The 26,404-nt window shown below is 36.6% G+C and overlaps 1 protein-coding gene across 1 annotated transcript in view; it reads left to right on the top strand.

The window, feature by feature from the left end:
- TMEM131 (transmembrane protein 131) overlaps nt 1–26,404 on the top strand; it is a 255,390-nt gene that overhangs the window by 137,437 nt on the left and 91,549 nt on the right. Inside the window, exons 6-8 of the mRNA XM_040623556.1 lie at nt 18,671–18,787; nt 20,962–21,084; nt 25,574–25,654. Coding sequence (XP_040479490.1) covers nt 18,671–18,787; nt 20,962–21,084; nt 25,574–25,654 — 321 coding nt within the window. The remainder of the gene's footprint in view (nt 1–18,670; nt 18,788–20,961; nt 21,085–25,573; nt 25,655–26,404) is intronic.

The following is a 26,404-nucleotide window of genomic DNA, read 5'->3' as shown; positions in this document are numbered from 1 at the left end:
TGGGAATGTAAGCCCGTGCCCGGTTCTTCTCATGTTCCAAGAAGAATCAGAAATAGGAATTTTTATATGATATCTTCCAGTTTTTACACATTGAAAATAAATTCAATTTTAGAAAGACAGATGGTGTAGACCAAACAAAACAAGCTCACGGCCACTAGCTTGACATTTCTGAGCTACTCTCCCAGGGACTTATTTCTATACATGAACTTTATGCAAAGAGAAGAGTTTTTCTGAAAATTCTTCAAAAAATAAACTAAATGTGTGTTTTTCAAAGGATAAATTAAAAATCAGTATGTGTTTTCCTCTGTCAGAAGATGGAATTAAACAATAAAAATAATCTATACCTATCAAAATCTACAGTCAAGTCACCTAGATTTAGCTTCATAAGAAGATAGCCAAAGTCTATGCTGTCTTCTCTTACTTTCTTCTTCTTGGTTTCTATCTTAATTTCCTGCAGTAAGGTGTAGACTCCAGCAGCTCAAGAAGTGGAGGGGAGAAATGGAATGAACTCTTGGAGGAAGAAATAACCTTATTTCCCCTCCACTTCAATTTTATGCCTATGTTAAGAGCCTTTGGTGAAAGATGAAAAGAGTCTTCTCATGTCCAGGAGAGCAGACCCTTTCTGTAATTTTATTTTAACTCTCTGTCACCTACAGAATTCCTGGTCAGATCTTATTTACTTGAGAATAGAACATTTTCTGTAACTCATTTAAGTTTCCAGTTATTTACCAATATCATCTCTGTATTAACTAACCAGTAGGAAGTAGAGAAAAGAGTAGTTATTTTTTTTAAAAGGCCAAGTTTTGGAGTGCCTGGGTGGGTCAGTCCTTAAGCATCTGCCTTCGGCTCGGGGCGTGATCCCGGAGTCCTGGGATCGAGTCCCACATCAGGCTCCTCCGCTGGGAGCCTGCTTCTTCCTCTTCCACTCCCCCTGCTTGTGTTCCCTCTCTCACTGGCTGTCTCTATCTCTGTCGAATAAATAAATAAAATCTTTAAAAAAATAAAATAAAATAAAAGGCCAAGTTTTATATAACCATATAATAACCCACAGGCAAATAAACCCCTTAGTAAGGTTTTGTTTTAACCTGAAAATCAAGAAGAATAAGGGTAATAAGGAATGTGGTTGTGTGACAATTTGTTTTTCTATATATTACTTCTAATAATTATCTGTTATTTGTAATACCTGCTAATTAACTATAATTGTCTGGTTAATTATACTTACAATTTAAAATTCCATAATATTAAGACTGCAATTTAGACCTGTTCATCTTTCTTGACTGTATTGTGTATTGACCATAAAATATGTAATATATGTTTTGTATCAAAGAATACAGATTTTTTTAATACTCTGTTATAATAGTCAAATTTTGATTATGGTAAGAATTATAAAAATGTAGTGCCTTACAGACATAGTAAGCAAACACAACTTATTTTTTCTTGATTATCTAGAACGTTTTGATTCATTAAATTTTCAGATAATCTGAAGATTAACAAGGAAAACATTATTTCAATCTGTGACTAAAATTAAATGTTTTAGCCCACGTATTTTACTATGCTTAATATAATAATCTCTTCTCATGGTTTGAAGGTCATTAATGAATATTAATGACTATTGTTAATTAGATATAGAAGCCTGTACATTATTTATTCTATTTCAGGTTAAACTCTGATATCCATGCATGTTAATGGGAATTGAACAAAATGTGATCTAGCTATAGTATGGAAAATTATTATGTGGATAATAAAAAGAATGAATCGATCCATATCTATTGATACAGAATACTATGATACATGTGTTAATGTGTAAGAAAAGAACATTGTAGAGTAGAATATGATGCCATTTTTATAAAAAGTAGAAAATATGTACATATTTGGACATATTATTAAGAGCCAGAGTAAGGTACAGATAGGTAAACTGGGTTAACTGGTAAGCTGAAAAGAATGAGAATGGGGGAAGGTTTGTTGTAATAATGGTTTCTTCATACATCTTCGCACTGTATCTCCAAGTAAAATAAGCACTTAACTACTTTTGCAATTTAAAACATGTAAGAAAGTTTAAATTAGAAAATAGTTTACCACCTGTGTGGAAATAAGGAATTAATTAATTTAACAAATATTTCTTAAACGCCTACTACGTGCCAGGCACTTTGGATTTATCCCTGAACAACGAAGATTCTTCACTTACACTTCTGGAGGGGTTTGGGTGACAGCAGCAGCAAGAGGAGAGGCAACAGTAATAAATAAGTAAATTTTATAAAATATTAGATGATGATGAGCAGATGATTAGATGATGAGCAGAGAAAAAGAGTAAGATAAAGGGATTAGGAGTGCAGTGGGAGGTGTTGTCCAATTTTTTCTTTTTAAAAAAAATTGTGATGTAATGGACATTTAACATTTTTTAAGTTTTAGGTACACCATTGGCCTTTAACACTGTGTAACTTTAAGATGTACAGTGTGTTGATTTGATGCATTTGTGTATTGCAATATGATTACCACCATAGAGTTAGCTAAGACCTCTATCATGTCACATAATTATCATTTCTCTTTTCTGGTGGGAACTATTAAGATCTAGTTTCTTAGGAACTTTGAAGTTTATAATATAATGTTGTCTGTGATCACTGTGCTCTGCATTACATTTACAGAACTTCTTTTTCTTCTACATTTGTACCCTTCAGCAATATATCACCAATTCCCCCATCATCCAGTCACTGGTAACCACCATTCTACTCTCCGTTTTTACAAGTTTGGCTTTTTTAGATTCCGTATAAGTGATAGCAGAAAGTATTTGTCTTTTTCTGTTTGGCTTATCTCATTTAGCACAATGCCTTCAGGGTCCATCCATGTTGTTTAAAAATGGCAGGATTTCTTTTTTTCTCATGGCTGAGTAATATTCCATGCAGAGAGAGAAAGAGAGAGAGAGAGAGAGAGTGTGTGTGTACCATGTCTTTTTTACCTACTCACCTCTTGATAGACACTTGAGCTGTTTCTCTATCTTGGTTATTGTGAATAATGCTGCAGTAAATATGGGAGTGCATTTATTTCTTCAATATCCTGTTTTCATTTCCTTAGGGTAAATTCTTGGAAGTAGGATTGCAAGATCATATGGTGGTTCTATTTTTAATTTTTTGAGGAACCTCCATACTGTTTTGAACCAATTTACATTCCCACCAACAGTGTACAGGATTCCCTTACTCCAGGTCTCATCAACACTTGTTTTCTCTACTTGATGATAGCCATTCTAACAGTTATGAAGTGATATCTCATTGTGGTTTTGATTTACATTTCCCTGATGATTAGAATTGTTGAGTATCTTTTTGTATACCTGTTGGCTATGTCTTCTTTGGGGAAATATCTGTTTAGTTGCTCTGGCCATTTTTTTTAATCAGATTTTTGGGGTTTTTTTTATTGAGTTGTATGAGTTCTTTATGTATTTTGGATATTAACCCCTTATCTGACATGATTTGCAATATCGCCTCCCATATTATAGGTTTCCTTTTTGTTCTGTTGACCTTTTATTTTGCTATGCAGAAGTATTTTAGTTTGATATAGCCCCACTCACTGATTTTTGCTTTTGTTGCTTGTGCCTTTGGTGTCATATTCAAAGAATCATGGCCCACTCCAATATCAGTGTTTTCTTCTGGCGGTTTATTGTATCAAGTCTTATATTTAAGCCTTAAATCCATTTTTAATTAATTTTGGTGAGTGATGGAAGATAGGGATCCAATTTCATTTTTCTGCACATGGTTATCCAGTTTTCCTTATACCATTTGTTGATGAGATTACCCTTCCCCATTGAGTGTTCTTGGCTTCTTTGTCAAATATTAGTTGACTGCATATGCGGAGTTTTCTTTCTGGGCTCTGTATTCTGTTCCATTGGTCTATATGCTAGTACCATACTGTTTTAATTACTGCAGCTTCATAGTACAGTTTGAAAGAAGGAAGTGTGATCCCTTAGGCTTTGTTCTTTCTTATGATGGTGTTGGCTACTTGGGAGTCTTTATGGTTCCATACAGATTTTAGGGCTGTTTTATCTATTTCTGTAAAAAATGCCTTTGGGATATTGATAGGGATTGCCTTGACTCTATAGATGACTTTAGGTAGTATGGACATTTTGACAGACAGTTACCAGTATATTAGTTCATCCAATCAATGAACATGGGATATCTTCCCCATTTGTTTGTGTTTTCAGTTTCTTTCATCAAGGTTTTGTAGTTTTCATAACACAGGCATACCTCAGATATTATGGGTTTGGTTCCAGGCCATTGCAGTAAATATTACAATAAAGTGAGTATCACAATGAAATGATTTTTTTAGTTTTCCAGGGCACATGAAATTTATGTTCACACTGTACCGTAGTCTGTTAAGCATGCAGTATCATTTTGTCTTTAAAAAAAAGTATATGCCTTAATTTTAAAGTACTTTATTACTAAAAAATGCTAACCATTATCTGAGCTTTCAGTGAGTCATAATCACTAATCACATATCACCGTAACAAATATAAGAATAATGAAAAAGTTTGAAATATTGCAGGAATTACCAAAGTGCGATACAGAGACACAAAGTGAACAAATGCTATTGAAAAGAAATTACACCGATAGACTTGCTTAGCACAAGGTTGCCACACACCCTTCAATTTGTAAAAAATGCAGTATCTGTGAAGTGCAATAAAGTGGAGCTCAATAAAATGAGGTGCACCTGTACAGATCTTTCACCTCCTTAGTTAAATTTATTCCCAAGTATTTTTTTATGCCACTGTAAACAGGACAGTTTTCGTTTCTTTTTCAGATGTTTCATTGTTAGTTTATACCAACACAACTGATCTCTGTATGTTGATTTTAAATCCTGCAAATATAGTGAATTTGTTGATTAATTCCAACAGTTTTTTGGTTGAGTCTTTATTTAGGATTTTTTTCTATATAAGATCAGATCATCTGCAAATATGACAATTTTACTTCTTCCTTTCTGATTCAGATGACTTTTATTTATTTGTTTGTCTCTTTGGTCTAACTAGGCCATCCATTATTACACTGCGTAAGCATAGTGAGAGTGGGCATCCTCAACTTGTTCCTAATCTGGAGGAAAAGCTTTCAGTTGTTTTTTTGTTGTTGTTGTTCAGTATGATGTGAGCTATGGATTTTTCATATGTGGCCTTTATTTTTTTTTTAAGATTTTATTTATTGATTTGATGGACAGAGAGCACACAAGCAGGGGGAGCAGCAGAGGGAAAGGGAGAAGCAGGCTCCCCACTGATCAGGGAGCCCAATGTAGGGCTCAATCCCAGGACCCTGGGATCATGACCTGAGCTGAAGGTAGATGCTTAACTGATTGAGCCACCCAGGCACCCCCATATGTGGCCCTTATTATATAGAGTTGTGTCCTATCTCTACCCAATCTGTTGAGGGTTTTTGTCTTGAAAATATGTTGTATTTTGTCAAATGCTTTTCTACATTAATTGAGATGATCATTTGATCTTTTTCATTCTGGTAACATGGTGTATCACATTTATTGATTTGCATATATTGAACCATTCTTTCATCCCAAGGAGAAATCCTACTTGGTCATGGTGTATATAGTATTTTCAATGTGTGTTGAATTCAGTCTGCTAATATTTTTTGAGAATTTTTGCATCTGTATTCATCGAGGGTATTATTGGTCTATAGTTTTCTTGTTTGTCCTTGTCTGTCTTTGGGGTCTCAGGGTAATGCTGGCTTCATAAAATGAGGTTTGAAGTATTCTGTCCCTTCAGTTTTTTAGAAGAGCTTGAGAAAGATTGGCATTAATTCTTCTTTAAATGTTTGGTAGAATTCATTAGTCAAACCAGCTTTCCTGGGGTTTTCTATGTTGGGGGGTTTTGGTTACTGATTCAATCACCTTACTCACTGGTCTGTTCAGATTTTCTATTTCTTCCTGATTCATTCTTGGTAGGTTGTATGTTTCTGAGAATTTATCCATTTCTTAGGTTATCCAGTTTGTTGGCATATAATTGTTCATACTAGTCTCCTACGATCCTGTGTATTTCTGTAATATCATTTGTTATGTCTCACTTGACTTTCACTTCTGACTTTGAGTATTGTCTTGTTTCGTGGTTTGTGTAGCTAAAGGTTTGCCGATTTTGCTTTATATTTTTGAAACCAGCTCTTAGTTTCAGTGGTTTTTTTCCTTATTGTTTTTCTGGTCTCTATTTTATTTATTTCTGTTCTGATTTTTATTTCTTTTCTTCTGCTAATTTTGGACTTAGGTTTGTTTTTCTATTTCTAGTTCCCTGAGGTATAAAGTTAGGTTGTTTATTTGAGGTGCTTCTACTTTCTTAACATATGCATTTATAACTATAAAGTCCCTTTTAGAACTGCATTTGCAGCATCCCATAAGTTTTCATATGTTGAGTTGCCATTTTCATTTGTTTCTTTTTTGGTTTCCCTTTTGATTTCTTTTTTGACCCCTTGGTTGTTCAGGGGTATGTTGTTTAATTTCCACACATTTGTAGATTTTCCAGCTTCCCTTTTGTTGATTTCTAGTTTCATACCATTATGGTCTGAAAATATACTTGGAATTATTTCAGTCTTCTTAAATTTGCCATAAGACTTGTTCTGTGTACTGTCATATGGTCTGCCTTGGAGAGTGTTTTCTGTGCACTTGAGAAGAACATGTATTTGCTGCCGTAGGATGGAATGATCTATAAATGTCTGTTAGGTCTGTTTGGTCTAATGTATGGTTCAAGTCCAACATTTCCTTGTTGGTGTTCTGTCTGGATGATCTATCCATTGGTGAAAGTGGGGTATTGAAGTGCCCTGCTGTTATTGTATTTTCAATTTCTCACTTCAAATCTGTCAATATTTCTTAATATATTTAGGTACTCGATGTTGGGTACATATATATTTATTATTGTTATATCCTCTTGATTCATTGACCCCTTTATTATTATACTATGACCTTCTTTATCTCTTGTTACCATTTTTGGCTTTTAAAGTCTGTTCATCTGATACAAGCATACCCACCCCCACCCCCCCACCTTTTGGTTTCCACTTGTACTGAATGTCTTTTTCCAGCCCTTCACTTTGAGCCAATGTTTGTCCTTAAAGCTGAAGTTTGCCTTCTGTAGGCAGTATAGAGCTGGGTCTCATTTCTTTATCTAGTCCCTATGTGCCTTTTTATTGGTGAATTCGATTCATTTACATTTAGAGTTATTCTTGATATGTAAGGATTTACAGTGCAGTCTTCTTAATGGCTTTTTGATTGTGCTGTGTTTCCACTGATTATCTTTCCCTCTATTTCTGCCTGCCTTTATAGACTTGTGATTTTTTCCCCCAGTCTGTTTCCCACTTCTTTAAATTTTGTGAATCTTTTTTTTTGCTTCTTGGTGCCATGAAGCTTACATAAAACATCTTATAAAGCCGTCCATTTTAAGCTGATAGCAACTTCAGTTGTATAAAAGCTTCACCTTTTACTCTTCCCCCTTTTATATGCTTGATGTCATTATTGACCTTTTTATATTATGTGTTCAAATTATAACAAATTATACAGCTACAATTATTTTTAATACTCTTCTTCTTTAGTCTTTCTGGTACAGTTAAGTGGCTAACACACCATCCTATTACAGAATTAGGATTTTCTATGTCTCATTGTATATTTACCTTTACCCAGTATGTTGTATACTTCCATATGTTTTTGTATCACTATTAACATCTTTTCATTTCAGCTAGAAGAACTCCTTTAAACATTTCTTACAAAGCAAGTCTAGTGGTGATAAACTCCCTCAGAATTCACCACCAGTGAATTGTTAGTCCAAGAAAGTCATTATTTCTCCTTCACTTATGAAGGATAACTTTGTCAGACAAGACTATTCTTGGCTAGCAGTTTTTTCTTTCAATACTTTGAGTATCTCATCCCACTTTCTCCTGGCCTGTAGGGTTTCTGCTGAGAAGTCACTAACAGCCTCATGGAGTTCCTTTATACATTACAATCTTTTTTTCCCTGGGCACTTTTAGGATTCTCTCTTTGTCTTTGATTTTTGACAGTTTCATTATACCATATGTTGGAGAAGGTCTTTTGCATTGAGATAATAGGGTGATCTATTAGCTTCATGAACATGGATGTCCAGGCCTCTCCTCAAGTTTGGGAAGTTCTTAGCTATTATTTCTTTAAATAAACTTTCTGCCCCCTTCTCCCTCTCTTCTCTGGAACTCTGATTATTATATTTGTTCTTAGATGTACTCCCATAGATTCAATAGACTTCTTCACTCTTTTAAATTCTTCTTCCTTTGTTCTGTTCTAGTGGGATAATTCAAAATTTCTAGATCACTTATTCTGTCTTCTCTTTGCTTTACTCTGCCATACATGCTCTCTGTTGCATTTTTTTTTTTTTCATTTCAATCAATGAAATCTTAAACTCCAGAATTTCATTGTGGTTCTTTTTTGTTATTTCTTCTCTTTGTTAAATATCTCATTTTGTTTGTGTATTATTTCCTGATTTCATTGAATTGTCCTTCTGAGTTTTCTTGTACACCACTGAGCTTGTTCAAAAGAACTACTTTGAGGGGTGCCTGGGTGGCTCAGTCAGTTAAGCATCTGCCTTCAGCTCAGGTCATGATCCCAAGGTCCTGGGATCGAGCCCCACACCAGGCTCCCTGCTCAGTGGGGAGCCTGCTTCTCCCTCTCCTTCTGCCTGCTGCTCCCCCTCCTTGTGCTCTCTCTCTCTCAAGTAATAAAATCTTAAAAGATTCAAAGAAGTTCCCTTTTTTTTTTTTTCCAGCTAGATAGATTGCAAAAATCTGTGCTTTTGGTTGTTGGAGAATTACGGTTCTTTTGGTGATCATGTTTTTTGATTTTTCATGTTCCTTGTAGTTTTGCATTTCTGCTTTTATGTTTGAGGTAGCAGACCCCTTCCTAAATCTTTACTTGTTGTCTTCAGATGGGGTATACTATTTCTTGGTGCTGTTATGTTTGGATTTTCTCCATCTTTTAGATTTTCCAGGAGGTGGTACTCAAGTTTGTGGTTTCTCCCTTGCCCACACATCCTGCTGTTTTCCTGATAACAGTCCATTTATTGGACTTGCTCTCACCACTGCACTTGCTCTCACCACTGCACTTGGGAGTGAGCATGAGGAGCCAGCTGCAGAGTGAGAGGACATGTGGGTTTAGCACTAGGGTGTTGGGATGCCTATAGACCCAGTGAGAGTATCAACAGACGAAGTATTCCCAGAGGTTTATGGGCAGACTTCCTGCTGAAGTCCTGAGCACAGTCACCAGCAACTGTGTACTCTTAATGCCCCTTGATTATTCTTATCTGTCTCTTTCCTGCTCTCTTCTCTTTCCCAGTTTTGGGGGTCCTGCCTCTGTACTCTGGGTGCTGCTGGAAAGAAATGGGTTTCTCCTGACATGCCCTGCACAACTGGGGTAGTCGGGTACTCACTCACTGCTCTCCTTTTCCCTCCACTTCTGGATAATTCATTTCCATGGAGTGTTGCTTTGGTGGAGTAGGGGAAAGGGGAGTGGCACTGGGAAAATTCCTCTTACAGTTTCCACTGTGACCAAACATTTTTTTTTCTTCAGTGGCATAATGGAATGTGTCCCCAGAAAGGCTGGTCTTCTGCAACGTCTGTCTTGTATGGGTATCTGCCTAGGTCAGCACTCCGCAGGTTTTTTCCTCACCGTGGCAAGAGTGGTTGGGGCAAGTGCACTGATTCTGCAGCCCATACTGAAGTCTGCCCACCTACTACCAGATGCACAGGTGATCGAGACAACTCCCAGGTCCCCTGGCATATGGTGCTGAATCCCACAATTCCCACAAAAGCACTTCTGTTTGTGAATGGATTTCTAATCCATAGCTTTAAAAGGAGGGCAAAAAGGAGGAACGTCTTATGCTACCATGACAGTGTTATGCTGACATCTCATGCTGCCATCACTCCTCCAATTTTAAATAGAGTCAGGACAGGCTTCATTTAGAAGGTGACATTTGAACAGACTTGAAGGAGGTGAGAGAGAGTACTGAATGGAAAGAAGTGGAATATATGGAAGAAGAACATTCCAGACAGAGGATACAAGCAGCACAAAGGCTCTGATGTGAAAGCATGCCTGTGTGGAAACAGGACAGTGTGGCTAGACCAGAGTGACCCAAGGGTGAGAGAAATGAAGGGGGATGGGAGGGGCAAACTGTCAAGGCCCTTAGAAGCTATGTTGGGGACTTTGGCTTTTATCCTGATTGAAATTGGAAGCCTTCACAGATTTGAGCTGAGGAATAAAATGATAGCTTATATTTATAAGGATCACTGTTTATCAAAAAGAGACTGCAGAAGAGCAAGGGGAGAATCAGGGACACTAGTTACATTAGCTATTGCAGTACCTCATGGTAAGAAGACAGTTACTCTGACAAGGGTGAAGAAGTGAAGAAAGCTGTTGGATTTGTGATATATTTTGAAGACATAGCCAACAGGATTTCCTGATGTGGGACTAAGAGAAAGAGAAGAGTCAAGATTGACTCTATAGTTTTTGTCCCAAGCTACTAAAGGACAGAGTTGCCATCAACTGGGATGAAGAAGGCTGAGGGTAGAACAGATTTTGGGAGTATAATCAGTAGCTCAGTTTTTGACGTTTTAGATTTGAGATGTCTCTTAGACATCCAGGTACAAGTGCCAACTGACAGTTGGCGTCTGAGTTTAGATTATAAGGGAAAAGAGTGGATTTGAAATGGAAGTTTAAGAGTCACTGGTGAAGTCGTAGACCTGGATGAGCCTCCCGAGGGAGCCGGCCAGGGACTAAGCAGTGGTACAAAGGTGAAATACTTAGATGCAGGTAATGTTAAGTTAAAGCTAGCACACCTTGCTTGTTCTTCATTACTTTTTATACTGTTTCCTAATTTTTTATCACACCAAATTCATCTAATTTAGAAAGTGTGCAGGAAAGGGGACAAAAGGATAAATTGTAGCAAATCTGATGAATTCTATGGGAAGATTATGTTTCTGAGCCTGCTGTTCTGTTTTGTTACATCCTTAAGTGTCACTTGGAATTAGATTTTCCCTGTTATTAAAAGAAAGAGGAGGGGGAGGAGGGAGAGAGGAAGGGAGGAGGAGGAGAAGAAGGGAAATATTTGTTCTGTCTCAGCCTCTTCTTAAAGTACTGAAATAATAGTGGAGTCAAGTCTTGATAGATACTGAGAACTATCAAAGAGAACTTATACTCTCATTTCTAGACTCTTCGCCGCCCCTCCTCATATATAAATGACATCATGAAGCAAAGCCTCATCTTCCATAGGAATTAAGCAGTGAGATTGGTCATGTTTATGGTTTCTTTGATAATTAGGATCTCAGAGATCATCTAATAAAACTGGTTCATTTTGAATTTAGGACAAATTGAAACCTACAGAGGTTAAATGACTTGCCAAAATCACAGTTTCTTAGTGACAGAACTAGAAACTCAGGTCTCCAATGCATCACCTACTTACTCAAGACTAGATATCCAATTCTGGTAGTAGCAAGAGGTTATACTAAGAATTAAGTGTTCCATGATAATTTTCCTTCCTTTTTGAATTTCGATGGACTTTTGAAAGATGCTATTTAAATATATACGTAAGTTCCCATAAAAATTTTAAAGGATACCAGTTTTTCTCTGGCTGGATAAATTTCCCTGTGGTAAACACAGCCCTTTTGAATATCTTCATTGGCATTAGAACTGCTGTCAAACAGGAATACCATACTCATTGATTCTAAAACAGTGTTTTCAACATTTTTATGTCTCTGAACTTGAAACACATCTTACGATGAAGGGCGTAGTACTGTCAATGTTAGCTTGCATTGAAGTTGCATTTTCCCCCAGAGTGACGGCACTGGTGGTCCCCACACTGCTAACTAAACATTTACTGCTTGAGGTTTTTGAGGGACCACCAATATGTAATCACGTTATAAACCTGCATGAGTCCTGAGCTATACTTGAAATTCTAAGAGTAAATTAGTTTTCCTCCCTCAATGCAGTACCCAGAGTGAGTCATACAGATTTCTTCACTGCCCCTTTCTGTGAGGTTTTTGTTATCCCCATGCCTTACTTTAAAATGTGAAGTTTCTTATTAGCTCTGCATTTTTTAGTGTGTTTTTTTTCCCTTTTTTTTCCCCCTTGGTGATTTACAAAATTAAGCATCTGTATGACAAGCACTAGCATCTTAGATGGGAAAAATGACGTTCTTTTCTCAAACAGACTTGAAGTGCCTCTCTGTGCCCCTAGGTGTCAGCAATGAGTCCTTCAACTGTCAGAGGAGTAATGAAGGTGATAAGTAGGTGACCAGCAACATGACCCCTTAGAGTTAAATTCACAACAGTGGGAAGTGTGGGCAGACTGCCTGTGCTCAGTGAAATTACCATTTTGTTTAGAGATTTTTGTTGTCTTAATGTAGATTTGAGTTTACTCTTGCCTACCAGTAGTTAAACCTAAACATTCAATTATTTGTCCTCACTCCAGGAAACTGAAGACCCTTATAAAAACTGAGACCCTTATAAAAAAGGTCCAGGCTAAAATACTGGCTTGAGTGAATGTGCAAATATAATATTTTTATTATAGTATACTTTCAGTAAAATTCACCCATTTTAATGTATAGTTCTGAGTTTTGACAAATTCATAGTCATGTAATTGACAACTCAGTCAACTCAAGCCTCTGAGTATACCCTATTCCAGAGGTTATATAAATGGAACCATGCAGTATATAGCTTTTTGAGTCCGCCTTCTTTCATTTAGCCTAATGCATTTCACAGTATCCATGTAGTTGGATGTATCTGTTCTTTGTACCACTTTATTGCTCAGTAATATTTCATTGGATGACAGTATTACAGTTTGTTTATCCATTCACCAGTTAAAGACATTTACATTCCTCCCAGTTTGGAGTTATTATAAGTTAAACCACTATAAATGTTCATGTATAGATTTTTCTGTGAGCATAAATTTTCTTTTCCTCATTTCCCTTATATAAATACTCAGGAGTGGAATTGCTTGGTCTTACGCTAAGTATATGCTTACTAGTTTCTCATAGTGAGTGTACTATTTTGTATTCCCACCAGGAATGAATGTATGCTCCAGTTGTTCAGCATCTTTGTTAGTACTTAGTATTGTGAGGATGGGTTTTGTTTGCTTGTTTTTAATTTTAGTCACTCAGATAGCGTTCATTTTTATTTTAACTTACATGCATCACTGACTAACGATGGTGAAATCTCTTCAGTTGCTTATTTGCCATCCATACATTTTCTTTGGTGAAATAGTCTGCTCCATTCTTTCACCTGCTTTTTAATTGGGTTGTTTGTTTTCTTAAATGAGTTCTTTATGTATTCTAGATACAGGTCCTTATCACATATGTGATTTGCAAATCTTTTCTCCCTGTTTGCAGCATGTCTTTTCATTCTCTTTACAGAATATTTCCAAGGACAAGTTTTTCATCTCCATGAAGTCCATTTTATCAATTTTTCTTTTATGGGTCATGCTTTTTGGACTTGTAGCTAAGAACTCTTTGCCCAAACCAAGGTCACAAAAATTTTCTCCAATTTTTCTTCCAGAAGTTTAATAGTTTTAGATTTTACATTTAGGTCTGTGATCTGTTTTGAGTTAATGTTTGTTTATGGTATGAGCTGTGACTCAAGCTCGTTTTGTATTGCATATGAACATACAGTTGTTCCTACACCATTGGTTGAAAAGACTATTCTTTCTCATTGAAATCCCTCTGCATTTTTATCAAAAATCAGTTGACCTCATAAGTGTGGGTCTGTTTCTTGGACTCTCAGTATGTCTGGAACACAGTAGGTCTCCATTCTAATACGTATCTAATAGACTCTAAAACGTCTACCTTTTCACCAGTACCACACTTTATTGTTTACTGTAGCTTTTAAATAATTTTTAGATGCTGTGAGTCCTCCAGTTTTTTTTTTCTTTTTTCAAAATTGTTTTGCTCTTTTTTTTTTTTGAAGAATTTTTTTTTAAAGATTTTATTTATTTGAGAGAGAGAGCATGGGCACAGGGGGTGGGGGTGTGGAGGGCAGAGGGAGATGGAGAAGCAGGCTCCCCACTGAGCAGGGAGCCCAACACAGGGCTCAGTCCCAGGACATGGAAATCATGTCCTGAACCAAAGGCAGATGCTTAACCAACTGAGTTACCCAGGCGCCCCTGTTTTGCTCTTTCTATTCCCTCTTCTTGCCATCTCAGTTTTGAAATTAGCTTGTCAATTTCTTTTATTTTAAATCTTGCTGGGATTTTTTTTTATTATGTTATTTTGAAGTACTCTTAAATGTATAAAAAAGTAAGTACAGATAGTCTCCTTGTATCCCTCACCCAGTTTCTTCTAATGCTATCATCTTGTATAATCAGAATACAATTATCATAACAAGGAAATAAACATTAGTACAATATTACTAAAAAACTTATGAGGGGCGCCTGAGTGGCTCAGTCGGTTAAGCATCTGCCTTCAGCTCTAGTCATGATCTCAGGGTTCTGTGATTGAGCCCCAGGGCAGGTTCTCCACTTAGCAGGGAGTCTGCTTCTCCCTCTCCCTCTGCCCCTCCCCCCTGCTGGTTGTGCTCGCTCTCGCTCTCTCATCTCTCACCTCTCTCAAATAAATAAATAAAATCTTAAAAAAATATATATGAATTTCATCAGTTTTCCTATCAGCAATGTACTTTTTCTGCTGTAGGATATTATCTCACATTGCATGCAGCTTTTTCTCCTTAGACTGAAATTTTTATTACAGTTGTATTGGATATATAAGTCAGTTTGGGGAGGATTACCATCTTAACAGTATTGAGTCTTCTGATCCATGAACACAGTATGTCTCCATTTTTTTAAAGGCTTCTTTTGATTTCTTTCAGCAATATTTTGTAGTTTTCATCTTATAGAACTTGCACATTAATAGATTTACACCTCAGTATTTGTGTGTGTGATTGTGAATGATGCTTTTTATTTATTTTTTTTTTCAATTTATTTTTTTTTATTTTTTTTTTTAATTAATAATGATTTTTATTATATTATGTTAGTCACCATACAGTACATCCCCGGTTTTCGATGCAAGGCTCGATGATTCATTAGTTGTGTATAACACCCAGTGCACCATGTAATATGTGCCCTCCTTACTACCCATCACCGGTCTATCCCATTCCCCCACCCCCTTCCCCTCTGTAGCCCTCAGTTTGTTTCTCATAGTCCATAGTCTCTCATGTTTCATTCCCCCTTCTGATTACCCCCCCTTTCTTTATCCCTTTCTTCCCCTACTGATCATTCTAGTTCTTATGTTCCATAGATGAGAGAAATCATATGATAGTTGTCTTTCTCTGCTTGACTTATTTCACTAAGCATTATCTCCTCCAGTGCCGTCCATGTTGTAGCAAATGTTGAGAACTCATTCTTTCTGATTGCTGAGTAATATTCCATTGTATATATGGACCACAACTTCTTAATCGGAAGAATTAACATAGTTAAAATGTCCATGCTACCCAGAGCAATCTACACTTTCAATGCTATCCCGATCAAAATACCGAGAACGTTTTTCAAAGAACTGGAACAAATAGTCCTTAAATTTGTATGGAACCAGAAAAGACCCCGAATCTCCAAGGAACTGTTGAAAAGGAAAAACAAAGCTGGGGGCATCACAATGCCGGATTTCGAGCTGTACTACAAAGCTGTGATCACAAAGACAGCATGGTACTGGCACAAAAACAGACACATAGACCAATGGAACAGAATAGAGAGCCCAGAAATGGACCCTCAGCTCTTTGGGCAACTAATATTTGATAAAGCAGGAAAAAACATCCGGTGGGAAAAAGACAGTCTCTTCAATAAATGGTGCTGGGAAAATTGGACAGCTACATGCAAAAGAATGAAACTTGACCACTATCTCACACCATACACAAAAATAAACTCCAAATGGATGAAAGACCTCGATGTGAGACAGGAATCCATCAAAATTCTAGAGGAGAACATAGGCAGCAACCTCTACGACATCAGCCAAAGCAACCTTTTTCATGACACATCCCCAAAGGCAAGAGAAACAAAAGATAAAATGAATTTATGGGACTTCATCAAGATTAAAAGTTTCTGCACATCTAAGGAAACAGTGAATGATGCTTTTTAAAAATTAGAATTCTAAAATTCATTGCTAGTATGTGGAAATACAATTGATCATTATACGTTGACCTTGATTCCTGTGATTGGTTAAACTCTTTTATTCTGGGAGGGTTTTAAGGTATTTTTGGAGTTCTTTATATAGACAGCAATGTTGTTTGTGAATTAAGACAGATTGTTTTTACTTTTTAATGTGTATGCCTTTTATTTCTTTTCCTTGCCTCATTGCGCTGACCAGTACTTCCAATATAATGTTGATCAGCTGTCATGGGAGGACATCCTTGCCTTGATCACATTTTGGCAGGAAAGCATTCAGTCATCCACCGTGAATTAAACTGGTAGTTTAATGCTGTTTATCAGGTTGAGGAATTTCTCTTCTACTGACCAGTTTATTGAGATTTTGAATCATGAGTGGATATTGAATTTTGTCGATTTGTTTTATGCACCTTTTGAAATGACTTATCTGACTTTTCTTTAGTAAGTTGAAAATATCAATTACATTGATTTGACTTCTGCATGTTGAACTAGAGTTGCATTATCAAGATAAAAACCACTTAGTCATATGATATATTACCATTTTTTATATATTGACTGGATTTAATTTGCTAATATTTTGTAGTTGATTGTGGGTTTACATTCATGAGGCTTATTGACTTGTGGTTTTCTTTTCTCATCAAGTCTTTGGCCTTGGTATCACGGTAATGCTGAACCAATAAAACAAGGTGGGGAATATTCCCTACTTTTCTGTATGCTGTAAAGTTTTCTGTATGCTGTAAAGTACGTAAGATAGATATTAATTCCTCCTTCAATAGATGATAGAGAATTCTACCATTCTGCCAATGAAAGCATCTGGGCTTGGGCTTTTCTTTGTGGGAAGGTTTTAAACTATAAATTAAACTTCTTTAATGGATATAAGTCTGTCCTGAGCATCTGTTTCATTTTGAATGAGCTTTGGCAGATTGTGTTTTTCAAAGAATGTGTCCATTTCTTGTAGTTATTAAATTTAGGGTATACAGTTGTTTGTAATATTCCTTAATCATCCTTTTTATGTGTAAAAGGTATATATTTCAGTTTCTTATATTTTTGTCTTCTTCCTTTTTAATCTTGGTTATTTTGTCTAGGTTTTTATCAGTTTTATGGACCTTTTGAAGCGTTATCTTTGCTTTTATTGACTTTTTGCTATTTTCTATTTTATTCCTTTCTGCTTTTGTCTATTATTTTCTTCCTTTTGTATATTTTGGGTTTAATGTACTCTTTTTTTTTTTTTTTAGTTTCTCAAGGTGGAAACATAGATTATTGATTTGAAGCATTTCTTCCCAAAATAAGCATGTAATACTGTGCATTTCCTTCCAAGTATTGATTTAGCTGCAGCAAACAAATTTTGATATGTTGTGTTCTAATTTTCAGTTGATTCAAAATATTTTAATTTCCCTGTGACTACTTCTTTGATCAGTGGTTTATTTAGAAGTGTGTTGATTTCAAGGTACTTAGAGATTTACCAAGTATCTTTCTGTTACTGACTATGGTTCAAGTGTGACCTCCATCTAGTGTCTGCAGATACAACTCTCCTTTTAGCCTGCTATCAGCTTTTAGCAGAGTGTAAAAATCTTAGCTGAATGTATCTTACTCTATATGGTACCCTCATCTTCCCATTCTCTGCCATGGGTGAGCCAAGATATTCCATCTTTCTTCGGAGGTGCTTGTCTTTCCTTAAATTTGGGGCTACTTGTTACACAAACTCCGTGATAGGTTCAAGAAAAGTTATGATTTTGTAGATTATTCTTTTAGTTGTTGATAAGCAAGGGAAATGCTCTTTCCAGCTTTCTGCATCCTAAAGTAAAGCCAGAAATCTCAATGCCATGTATTTTAAGCTACAATCTGGGGAGCATTTTAGAGTTCGAGCCATAGAGGCAGAAAGAGAGGTTGATGACTCTGCATTGTAAGGCTTCACTGCAAATAGAACTGCAGTCATAGTCCCTTGAAGTCCATGGAGTAGCCCAATTGTTTTGTTGTAATAAAGTTTTATTTCACTAACTACAGTGACATCCTCAATCTGCACAAAATAACAAGAGTGAGTTTCTGCACCTCACTGCCACCCCTGCCTTCTTTCCTAGTTTAAGTTGTGGGCCCATACAGTGCCTTGTGTGAATGGGTGACGGAGGTCAAGGGATTGAGGCCTGGGCTTATTTCTTCTTCGAAATAGTACAAATTGCTGCTTAGTAGTAGAATAGTACGTCTATATAAGAAGCTCAGCTTTGGCTCGAGTCCTGCCTGATTATGTGATGAGGGAACAGCCATAATTAGGCACTTCATTCCAGCCTAGTGATTGTTGAATGAACAGAATCTAAGGAAACCATCAGCTGTACAGGGTTTTAGGCTGGTAATTGACAAAGCTATATGACTGTGGACATCAATATGAAGACATCTTTTTTATTATTTTCCATTATAGAATAATTTAAAGCTTAAACCTTCATGGGGGAGAACCTAGTTCATGGAAATGATTCTAAGATGATTGTTTTAAAGAACTATTTAATTGTGGTCAGCATTATTGGATTTTTTAGTTATTAGTTTATTTATTGCTCTTCTTTTTCAGAAAATACTTCCAGGAGGAAATACATCATTTGATGTAGTTTTTCTTGCAAGAGTAGTGGGAAATGTAGAAAATACTTTATTTATTAACACATCCAATCATGGGGTATTTACTTACCAGGTAAGAACCGGGATTAAAACTTTCATTTATTTATGCTCATCTCTGACGTATCATATGACAGCCTATCAGGAACTCTCTTTAAAAACTCAGGGATAATAGACTTAGAGCATTTTTACTCACTGTGGTTATCTATGACTATCCCTATTCAAATCAGACTGAAGAGTTTTTTAAAGCTACAGCTAAAGCATTAATGTAAGATTGGTTAGCAAAATAATAGTAAAAATATTGTACACTGACTAAATTTTTTTAAAATTTTGCACGTTGATGAAGCATACTTGATATTAGTTTTAAGATTAAAATATACATGCCTGCTTTTCTTTAGTAAATGATTATTTAAAATTTGTTCTTTTTATGTGTAATTGTTTAGGTTATTAAAAGCTGTTAATGTTTTATGAATCAAGATTTTTGTATATCAAGGTTATCAAGATTTTTAAGAAGAATTGCTTATATGGCACTATACTACATACCTTACATGCATTTATGCCTGCATTATAGATACCATTATCCTCATTTTTTTAGATAAGGAAGGTGAAGTTTAGAAAGTCTAAATAATTGGTTCAAATTATGCTACCAGTAGGTTATTGAGCAGGGATTCAAACCCATGTCTTGCACCTACAAAGACCATCCTAGTAACTACTGTGTTATACTGCGCTTGGAGCACATTGTTTTAACTCCTTACTTAGCTAATGTCTTAGTTGACAGTTTTTATGATTTTGTTTTCAACAGTCTTCTCCAGGACCCAGAACGTACCGTGTATCTTGAAAATTAGCGTCAGAGTAAACTGATTAGTCAGGCACTTGTGTTTATGTATGGTGAATAAGTCTTTAATGGTTGTTTAGTAGGCAGCCTGCAAAGATGAGTAACTTTGAAGTGCCGTATAGATGACACTCATTTAACAAGCTCCTGCTGAGTATGTGAAGACTATCGTAAGACTATTAAGACCTTTGCTCCACAGAGGCACCCCCAGTTGCCTGGGTGGTTGTGGCCAAGCTGGACTACCTGAGGGTTGTGATCAGGTCATCCTCAAGGAGAGCTTCAGTGTCCAGCTGTCATTCTTCACCTTTCCACATCTAGTCTTTCACAAAGTCCCCCACCTAAATATATCTTGAGTCTGTATACCTCTGTCCTCTTACTGCCACTGCTTTCTTCTAAGCCATTGCTTCTCACTGGATGACACAGTATCCTCCAACAGAACCTTGCACCTCTCCAGTCCCTACCATAGGCCATCATTCACTGTAATCATAGTGACCTTCTGTGAACATAAATCATATCTAGTCAACTTCCCCATGGAAATCCTAATGTTGTCGCATTGCTCTTAGAGCAAAATGTAAACCTCTGACTAAGGCCAACAAGGCTCTGAGGTTCTGACTCCCATATAGCCCTCCTACCTCATCCCATTTGACCCTTCTTCTCATCTTATTCCTGGTCTTCAAACAAGTCAACCCCTTTCCTGCCTTATGTCCTCTGTATACTTCCCCTTGCCTGAATACACTCTCATTGCTGGCTTTTTTTTCTCATCTTGCTGGTGACATCAGCTCACATCACTTCCCCAGAGAATATTGCCCTGACGATGCTCTCTAAAAGAATATTTCCAGCCTCACCCCATCCAGTTATTCTATATCACATTACCTGTTTTTTAGAACTTTTTTATTGTTATCTAGTCTGCCTCTCATGCTAGAATATAAGCTTTATGACAGGCATATTATCTTTCTTATTCACTATTAAATCACTCACTATGTATATATTTGTGCCTAGCACATCATGGGTACTTAATAAATATTTGTCATTTGAATGACTGGCTCACCCTGTTTAGTCAATCAACCCAGGGCCTTGCCTTCCCATGTGGGTATGACCTGGATACCTGGCTTGGGCCCTAAATCCATCTCCGTATGGTCGGAGTAAGGAAATCTTTTGATTCCCTATTTTCTTCTTTTCTCTATTCTATGAGCTTATGAAGTACTGCTATCATTTTAATTTCTGAGATATTATAGAAATAATTCTGAATACACATATATATGTAGTAAATCAAGTATGTAGCCAAATCAAGTATAGAAACTACATGTGTGATCTTTTTAAAGGTGGTTAAGATTTTTCCATCTAAATAAGACTTACTAGTTACTAGTGAGTTAGTTACTAAAGCAACTCAAATTGCATTTTTTTCATCTTTGAAATAGGTATTTGGTGTTGGAGTTCCAAACCCATATCGATTGAGGCCATTCCTTGGGGCCAGAGTCCCTGTGAATAGCAGTTTCTCACCTATAATAAATATACACAATCCTCACAGTGAGCCTTTACAGGTGAGTTTATGATGGTGATGTTGAATGAGTTTCATTTTGGCAAAAATTAATACTTAGCATGAAATCTCTGTTTGTTAGAGTTTTCAAGACTATTTTAAATACTGGGGTTTTATGGATGTATCGGAGTGGGGGTATTCTTTTAGTGCAACTTGCTGTGGTTGGAATCTTGGATTACAATAGTCCAGGTATTGAATTTTTGGAACCACTTCTAAAACTGTGGTTTCTCTGGTATTAGAGTTTAATAGCTCTGCGTTTAACTTAAGAGGTTTCAGCTACACAAGGCCACTACTTTTCTAGGATAACATAAATTTTTTAAAACACAGTTCATACTCATTTTTGGTAATAATAAGTTTTTGGTAATGGCAGCCTGGAAATAAAGTCCAAGGGAAGGGTAATATAGAATCACGATTAAAAGCAAATTTATTTTTTTTATTATATTATGTCAGTCACCATACAGTACATCCCTGGTTTTTGATGTAAGGCTCGATGATTCATTAGTTGTGTATAACACCCAGTGCACCATGCAATATGTGCCCTCCTTACTACCCATCACCGGTCTATCCCATTCCCCCACCCACCTCCCCTCTGAAGACCTGTTTGTTTCTCAGAGTTTATTTAAAAAGTCCAATTCCTGATCTTAATCTGTTAGTACTGACTATTTTCAAGTTTGAAATCTCCTCACTAGTTCCTTGTCTCTTGCACAGTGGAGCGGCTGGTGTTGCTCCTTCATGTACTTCCTAAAATCCCCACCCTACATCCCCAGTGACTTGCACTATGTGACATTCGCTGCCACCGTAGCTTCTCATTGTGTCATCTGATTGGAAGGTGACATGGTTACTTTCCAGAATAGTCCATAATATCCACACCCAGAGTTCTTTAGGACCAGTGCTGCAGGCCTTAACAGTAGCTTGAATGTGACCAGTGGAGGGAAAACACTACATATTGTGGTAAACTGCAGAGCATTCGCAACCAAAATGGTTCCTGTCATCCCAGAACACACCCCCCCCCAGTAGAAGTGTTCATACACAGATAAGGAGAAAGTGAGGAAGAGTATAGTGAGATTTTTAGAGCATGAATTGTGAAATTATATGCTAAATTAGCAAGAAAGGGGTTTCTCCCTGACACTTGGCTAACATTCAGTGAGCAAAGCTAATAATAAGAATATTCTGCCCAAATTTTAATGATTTTTAGCTACGTATCTTCATTACAAAAGAAGAAAATGCTTTTCTGGGGCTCCTGGGTGGCTCAGTTGTTAAGTCTGCCTTCGGCTCAGGGCGTGATCCTGGCGTTCTGGGATCGAGCCCCACATCGGCCTCCTCTGCTGGGAGCCTGCTTCTTCTCCCACTCCCCCTGCTTGTGTTCCCTCTCTCGCTGGCTGTCTCTCTCCCTGTCAAAAAATAAATAAAATCTTTAAAAAAAAAAAAGAAAGAAAAAAAAATGCTTTTCTGTCCTGTTTTTACAAGTGAAAAGTGTTTCCTCTTCATCATCACTTGATCATTTATATCCTTTTGGCTAACTTTAGGTAATGGTGTGTTTTCCCTGTTCTGACTAATTTTTATGACAAATAATAAAGAAATCTCATCAATTCCTGCTGCTTGCTTTCCTTGTCTGTTTTCAGTCAACTGATATTTGTTGTTGTTGTTGTTAATCTAGGATTTTTCCAGTTATTACATTTTAATGAAGAATATATACCACATTGGACTTTTCACCAGCATACAGGAGAGCAAATGGAAAAACCAAAACTGCCCTCTTAGAACCAGTATAGATTATTTATCTGGAAGGCACTCTTAACCTGATGGTTCTATGTTATACTGTGTCGTTAGTCTTATCCTTAAATTTAAGAAAGTACTGTAAATAAGAAGTTGTATCTGATTTGTTAATTGTATATAAAACACAACATGAGTATGTTCTCACTGAAAAAAAGTGTTTACAATTCAAACATGTGAAGTAAAAGCCCTCTTGATTTCCACTTTTTAATCCAGTGCCATCCAACAGAACTTTCTTCCATGACGTATCTGTATCTGCTCTGTCCAGTACAGCAGCCACCAGCCACGTGACACTAATGCACAGTTGAATTTGTGCCCTAGGGTGGCTGAGAAACTGAACATTTCATTTGATTTTATTTCAGTTATTTTAAATTTAACCACATGTAGCTGATAACTGTTGTATTAGCACAGCTCTAGTCCCAAACCCCTCCTCACATATACGATCCCGTATGATCTTGGTGTCAGACGCTTTTCAGTGTGTTTGCATGTATATATGTGGACACACAAAAATAAACACTCTTTGTGCAAATCTCTTTTACATAAATTATATTCTCAGTATATTGTTGGCTTCCTTTTTTTTCTATACATTGTTAAATTAGAAGAAATAGCACTGTACTTAAAATCAGGAATATGTCGCATTCCTAGTTTTAATGTGATCTTTCCTCTGAATTTTATAATGTAGCCTTTTTCTGTCCCCATTTCCTTATTCCTTTTCCTGTAATCAGTAGTCTACCTTTGAATCTTCTGTTTCCATGCATTGTTACACTTATTTCCTTAATACCTTGGAAGATTAAACAAAATAATATGTGATGTCTTCTGGTTTTTCAGAAAAGGTTCTACAGTCACTCCATCAGTTAAGGTGGTATCACTATTAATACAACTGGGCCAAAGGAGAACACTGTAATAAATCAGAAGGCAGGTAATAGGGGCGCCTGGGTAGCTCAGTCATTAAGCGTCTGCCTTCGGCTCAGGGCGTGATCCTGGCGTTCTGGGATCGAGCCCCGCATCAGGCTCCTCTGCTGGGAGCCTGCTTCTTCCTTTCCCACTCCCCCTGCTCGTGTTCCCTCTCTCGTTGGCTGTCTCTCTCTGTCAAATAAATAAATAAAACCTTAAAAAAAAAAAAAGCAGGTAATAATACTCAGAGAAAATCTTAGTTCATTAGTCTTTGCTAAATGTATTACTTTAACAACAACATACACCAAAAACCTTTAAGTTTATACTAAAGTATTGTTGTTTTCCCTGCTTTGTCTTGTTTTATGTACCCCTGAATTACATGATAAAACAAGTGAAGGTCTTCCACCCATTCTTTTATTTCATCCCAAATTTGTATTTAATTAAGTGTATTCTTGGGGTGCCTGGGTGGCTCAGTCAGTTAAGCAGCCAACTCTTGATTTCGGCTCACGTCACTATCTCAGGGTCCTGGGATCAAGCCCTGCAGCAGGCTCTGTGCTCAGCGCAAAGTCTGCTTGTCCCTCTCCCTCCACTCCTTCCCCTAGTCATATACGCCTGCTCTCTCTATCCCTATTTCTATCTCTAAAATAAATAAAATATTTTTTTTAATTTTTTCAAATAAAATATTAAGTATATTATTTTTTTAAGAGATGGGGTTACCTGCCTTTAAAGGAAAGTCTCCTGCCATGTGACCCATTCTATCCCTAGGTATTTACCAGAGAAAAGAAAGCAGATGTTCACACAAAGACTTAACAGAAACGCAGTGTTCATAGCAGCTTTATCTGTAATGCCCAAAAACTGGAAGCAACCCACGTGTCCATCAATAGGTGAATGGATTAAAAATTGTGGCATAGCCATAACATTGAAAAGAAATGAACATTAATTCATTTTAATACATACGACAACATGAATCTCAAAATAATTACACTGAGTAAAAGCAGCAGGAACAAGAGTGCATACTGTATGATTCCATTTACATAAAGCTCTAGGAAGTACAAACTAATCTTGAGTGGCCAGGCGCAGCTCACTGGTTGCCTAGGGGGCGCGAGGGGGCAGAGAGAGACAGATTGCAAAGGACATGAAGAAACTTTGGAGATAATGAGTATATTTAATGTCTTAATTGCAGTGGTAGTTTCACGCCTGTTTATGTATGTCAGAATTTGTCAAGTTGTGCACTTGAAATATGGGATGTTCATTGTACATCAGCTATATCTCAGCAAAATCATGAGTATGGATACAGGCCACAGAGGTGTTATTTACAGTTCCTGTGATTTTTGCCATCAAGAGAAACCAAATACTGTCCTACTGCATTAAAAATGTTACATATATCCCAGAATGACGCATTCTTCACTATTTCACAATTATAGTACTTGTTAGATCTTCTACTAAATCTTGATATAAATGTGTGACTAAAAAAGCACTGTTACTATAAGAAGTACAAAAACTGTATTTCCATAAACTGTTTTTCCTTTGAAAAAATAAAAGGTGTTCTATGAATGGATTTTCTTTAATCCAATATCTGATGTAACTATATTGTTTCTAAGTTTAATATTTGAAAGTTACCTTGTTTTAATAAAAATAATCACGATTGGTCAAACATATGAAGCACTGACTCCCACAATAAGACGTGATACTTATCCTACTTTCATATCTGCAAATGTTTTTAAATTTTTCTAAGACACAGGGTGTCAGACTTATTTCTGTTTAACAGCAAATCACTTGCATTGAGAATATGATTTCGAACTTAACCATCAGGTGCTCTTTTGTCACAGGTTGTAGAAATGTACTCTAGTGGAGGAGATCTTCACTTAGAACTTCCAACAGGTCAACAAGGAGGCACCAGAAAACTGTGGGTGAGTGCAGGCGTATTGTTCTCTCCTGTGTGGTCACATGGGACCAATTATTTTCTCAGATACACCAGAAATTATATACCACGTTTATCACCTGTATAAATGTGGGTGACTTTCCTTTAATTATATCTTAATTTTAAATTTACATTAGATATATTTGAAAATTGGATGATACAGGGCGAGAACAGTGTAAGTAATAATGTTTGGGAAGAGCAGTGAACAAAATTGGTGGGAGCTTTAACCCACTGTGTGGATAGGAAGAGAGTTCAACTATTCTTTCACAGAATTATATTGGTAAAGTTGTCTCTGAATATGATCATTTATAATGTGCTTTATACTAAGATTTTAAAAAAATAATAATAACCCTGTGGGAAGAATCCATTATATGTTTGAGGTAGAGAATTGAACATGCAGACTTATCGTTGATAGAGATGACATTTTCAGAGGGAATGTAGTCAAGCCCTCGTGACAACTTAGGAGATTTTAAAAATTCTTAGGTGATCTACATCCACCTTTAGTATTGTTGAATATTTAACGCTAGTTTGTGTCAATGCTTAGAGAACCACTTTTTCTTCAAGAACCCGGCAAATATTAACCAAATCAATGAATATATAGCAACTACCTTATTTGTAAAGTTTCCTGCCATAGGATGGTTTTTCTTTAAATGTTATCTACTATGCCTTAATCAAAGAGGGGAAAGGCATAGTAAATGCACTTCCTGTACCAAGGGCACTCACATCACTCCTCATCCAT

Source organism: Ursus maritimus, unplaced genomic scaffold, assembly GCF_017311325.1.
Source record: "Ursus maritimus isolate PB19 unplaced genomic scaffold, ASM1731132v1 scaffold_6, whole genome shotgun sequence".
NCBI lineage: Eukaryota > Metazoa > Chordata > Mammalia > Carnivora > Ursidae > Ursus > Ursus maritimus.
This window is presented reverse-complemented; position numbering and strand designations above follow the sequence as displayed.